Here is a 5,000-nt window from a genome sequence, read left to right as displayed (position 1 = left end):
TCATCACCATCATCACCATCATCACCATTATCAACAGTATCATCATCACCATCATCATCATCATCACCATCATCATCATCACCATCATCATCACCATTATCAACAGTATCATCATCATCATCATCATCATCACCACCATCATCACCATCATCATCATCACCATCATCACCATCATCACCATTATCAACAGTATCATCATCATCATCATCATCATCACCATCATCATCATCATCACCATTATCAACAGTATCATCATCATCATCATCATCATCACCATCATCATCATCATCACCATCATCACCATCATCACCATCATCACCATTATCAACAGTATCATCATCACCATCATCATCATCATCACCATCATCATCATCACCATCATCATCACCATTATCAACAGTATCATCATCATCATCATCATCATCATCATCACCATCATCATCATCATCATCACCATCATCATCATCACCATCATCATCACCATCACTATCATCATCATCATCACCATCATCATCATCATCATCACCATCACCATTATCATCATCATCACCATCATCACCATCATCATCATCATCACCATCATCATCACCATTATCATCATCATCATCATCACCACCATCATCATCACCATCATCACCATTATCAACAGTATCATCATCACCATCATCATCATCATCATCATCATCATCATCACCATCATCACCATTATCAACAGTATCATCATCACCATCATCATCATCATCACCATCATCATCATCACCATCATCATCACCATTATCAACAGTATCATCATCACCATCATCATCATCATCATCATCATCATCATCATCACCATCATCACCATTATCAACAGTATCATCATCACCATTATCAACAGTATCATCATCACCATCATCACCATTATCAACAGTATCATCATCACCATCATCACCATCATCATCACCATCATCATCACCATTATCAACAGTATCATCATCATCACCATCATCACCATTATCACCATTATCAACAGTATCATCATCATCACCATCATCACCATTATCACCATTATCAACAGTATCATCATCATCACCATCATCACCATTATCACCATTATCAACAGTATCATCATCACCATCATCACCATTATCACCATTATCACCATCATCACCATCATCACCATCATCACCATCATCACCATTATCACCATTATCACCATCATCACCATCATCCCCATCATCACCATTATCACCATCATCACCATCATCACCATTATCACCATTATCACCATCATCACCATCATCACCATTATCACCATCATCACCATCATCACCATCATCCCCATCATCACCATTATCACCATTATCAACAGTATCATCATCATCACCATCATCACCATTATCAACAGTATCATCATCACCATTATCACCATCATCATCATCATCACCATTATCACCATTATCAACAGTATCATCACCATCATCATCATCATCATCCCCATCATCACCATTATCAACAGTATCATCACCATCATCATCACCATCATCATCATCATCATCCCCATCATCACCATTATCAACAGTATCATCATCACCATCATCACCATCATCATCATCATCCCCATCATCACCATTATCAACAGTATCATCATCATCTCCACCACCACCACGTCTCCATATATAACTGAAGCTTCTCCTGGCCTTGTCTTATGTTAAATGTTCATGTACAGCTGCATGATGTGATACTTCAAGTGGATCTGGTGCTGTACACTCACAGGTTTCATGATGTGATATGATGACACACACACACACACACACGATTGTCATTTTGTGAATCTAAAGAAGCTAACACGTCTCCACACTCATCTGCAGGCCAGAGTATCATCACGCTGCCTTCACCTAACGTCAGAATAATCGGATAAATGAGTGACTGGACGTTCAAGCTCTTAGAAACTCGGAACCACTCGGGACTGCGTGAGAACACGTTAGTAACGAAATTCCCGAGTTAAAAGAAATTACGTCATCACCAGGTAATGAATGAGTAAACAGTAATCATTCTGTCTTTCTAAATATTAGTAAATAAATCAATATAAACTAAGCTATAACATGACTTTTACCAGAAGCGACCACATTGACGTCACAGGTCAACATCTCTCAGGCTTCAGATCTCCGAGCATCCGAGGAGGACATGAACGCACCACCGCTAGCTAGCAGGATAGCTTCCCGTTAGCGCTAAGCTAGCCGGCAAGCTAACATTATAAGAACTCTCTTCACCTGACGCAACAACACACACACACGTAACGTAAGACTCACCTGCTGCTCGAGACCGTGGAGATGTTCGACGGCCACATGACTCATAACGAGAGAGTACGGAGGAAAAATGATGTCGTTGAAGAAGGAGCTCTTTGTTCACCGGTGATGTTAGCTCGAGCAGCGCGGGGCCGTTACCGTGGTGACGTCAGACAACCGTTAGTTTCTTAAATTAATGGTTAACGGAACTTAACGGAGCTCGCGTGACTGCAGCGTGCTACTTAATTCCTCTTCTAACCAGTGTCCGGTTTTAACGGCAAGGTTGCTTGCTTCGTGTAAACTCGGCTGGTGTCGGCTCGATCTTCAGCTGTCACGAGCCACACGAACACATCACCATCAAAACATCCGGTTACAAAAATAAAAGTCGATCACAAGCGTGATATTTACAGTCTGCAATCACAACTAATACTTACAGTCTATAATCACAACTAATATTTACAGTCTATAATCACAACTAATATTTACAGTCTATAATCACAACTAATATTTACAGTCTATAATCACAACTAATGTTTACAGTCTATAATCACAACTAATATTTACAGTCTATAATCACAACTAATGTTTACAGTCTATAATCACAACTAATATTTACAGTCTAATCACAACTAATATTTACAGTCTAATCACAACTAATGTTTACAGTCTATAATCACAACTAATATTTACAGTGTATAATCACAACTAATATTTACAGTCTATAATCACAACTAATATTTACAGTGTATAATCACAACTAATATTTACAGTCTATAATCACAACTAATATTTACAGTCTATAATCACAACTAATATTTACAGTCTATAATCACAACTAATGTTTACAGTCTATAATCACAACTAATGTTTACAGTCTATAATCACAACTAATGTTTACAGTCTATAATCACAACTAATACTTACAGTCTATAATCACAACTAATATTTACAGTCTATAATCACAACTAATATTTACAGTCTATAATCACAACTAATGTTTACAGTCTAATCACAACTAATGTTTACAGTCTATAATCACAACTAATATTTACAGTGTATAATCACAACTAATATTTACAGTCTATAATCACAACTAATATTTACAGTGTATAATCACAACTAATATTTACAGTCTATAATCACAACTAATATTTACAGTCTATAATCACAACTAATATTTACAGTCTATAATCACAACTAATGTTTACAGTCTATAATCACAACTAATATTTACAGTCTAATCACAACTAATGTTTACAGTCTAATCACAACTAATGTTTACAGTCTAATCACAACTAATGTTTACAGTCTAATCACAACTAATATTTACAGTCTATAATCACAACTAATATTTACAGTCTATAATCACAACTAATGTTTACAGTCTATAATCACAACTAATATTTACAGTCTATAATCACAACTAATATTTACAGTCTAATCACAACTAATGTTTACAGTCTATAGTCACAACTAATGTTTACAGTCTAATCACAACTAATATTTACAGTCTATAATCACAACTAATGTTTACAGTCTATAATCACAACTAATATTTACAGTCTATAATCACAACTAATATTTACAGTCTAATCACAACTAATGTTTACAGTCTAATCACAACTAATATTTACAGTCTATAATCACAACTAATATTTACAGTCTATAATCACAACTAATATTTACAGTCTATAATCACAACTAATGTTTACAGTCTATAATCACAACTAATATTTACAGTCTATAATCACAACTAATGTTTACAGTCTATAATCACAACTAATGTTTACAGTCTAATCACAACTAATATTTACAGTCTATAATCACAACTAATATTTACAGTCTATAATCACAACTAATATTTACAGTCTAATCACAACTAATATTTACAGTCTATAATCACAACTAATGTTTACAGTCTAATCACAACTAATATTTACAGTCTATAATCACAACTAATATTTACAGTCTATAATCACAACTAATGTTTACAGTCTATAATCACAACTAATATTTACAGTCTATAATCACAACTAATGTTTACAGTCTAATCACAACTAATGTTTACAGTCTAATCACAACTAATATTTACAGTCTATAATCACAACTAATATTTACAGTCTATAATCACAACTAATGTTTACAGTCTATAATCACAACTAATGTTTACAGTCTAATCACAACTAATGTTTACAGTCTAATCACAACTAATATTTACAGTCTATAATCACAACTAATATTTACAGTCTATAATCACAACTAATGTTTACAGTCTATAATCACAACTAATATTTACAGTCTATAATCACAACTAATATTTACAGTCTATAATCACAACTAATATTTACAGTCTATAATCACAACTAATGTTTACAGTCTAATCACAACTAATATTTACAGTCTATAATCACAACTAATGTTTACAGTCTAATCACAACTAATATTTACAGTCTATAATCACAACTAATGTTTACAGTCTAATCACAACTAATATTTACAGTCTATAATCACAACTAATATTTACAGTCTATAATCACAACTATAACCTTCCTGGGAGCCCAGCACTAGTTCAGAACGGAGTGTGAAGTAAAGTCTCCCTCTTGTGGTGAAAATCAGGAATGACAGTTTGTTTTTTGTTTTTTTTACACTTCTCCTTTTTCTGTATTTCATGAAGCTGTTTTAGCTGCTCCCCTGTTTGAAAAAATGACCTAAAAAGTATTTTATTGATAACTT

General features: G+C 34.1%; 2 protein-coding genes across 3 annotated transcripts in view; both read right to left on the bottom strand.

The window, feature by feature from the left end:
• LOC306818665 (ATP-dependent RNA helicase DDX3Y-like) overlaps positions 1-2,647 on the bottom strand; it is a 35,142-nt gene extending 32,495 nt beyond the window's left edge. The window contains exon 1 of one of the 2 annotated variants that reach the window (XM_079336349.1): positions 2,292-2,647. In XM_079336349.1, coding sequence (XP_079192475.1) covers positions 2,292-2,336 — 45 coding nt within the window. In that variant the 5' untranslated portion in view covers positions 2,337-2,647. The remainder of the gene's footprint in view (positions 1-2,291) is intronic. The other variant, XM_079336350.1, reaches the window with a different exon arrangement.
• The window catches only part of LOC306818785 (sodium/myo-inositol cotransporter-like), a gene marked incomplete at both ends in the record, with an annotated part of 8,536 nt that continues 6,074 nt past the window's right edge, over positions 2,539-5,000 (bottom strand). The window contains one exon of the mRNA XM_079336503.1: positions 2,539-2,595. Coding sequence (XP_079192629.1) covers positions 2,539-2,595 — 57 coding nt within the window. The remainder of the gene's footprint in view (positions 2,596-5,000) is intronic.

Source organism: Symphodus melops (assembly GCF_947650265.1).
Source record: "Symphodus melops genome assembly, chromosome: 23".
NCBI classification, from domain to species: Eukaryota; Metazoa; Chordata; class Actinopteri; order Labriformes; family Labridae; genus Symphodus; species Symphodus melops.
Note: the sequence above shows the minus strand (reverse complement) of the source record. Positions and strands in the feature narration are given on the sequence as shown.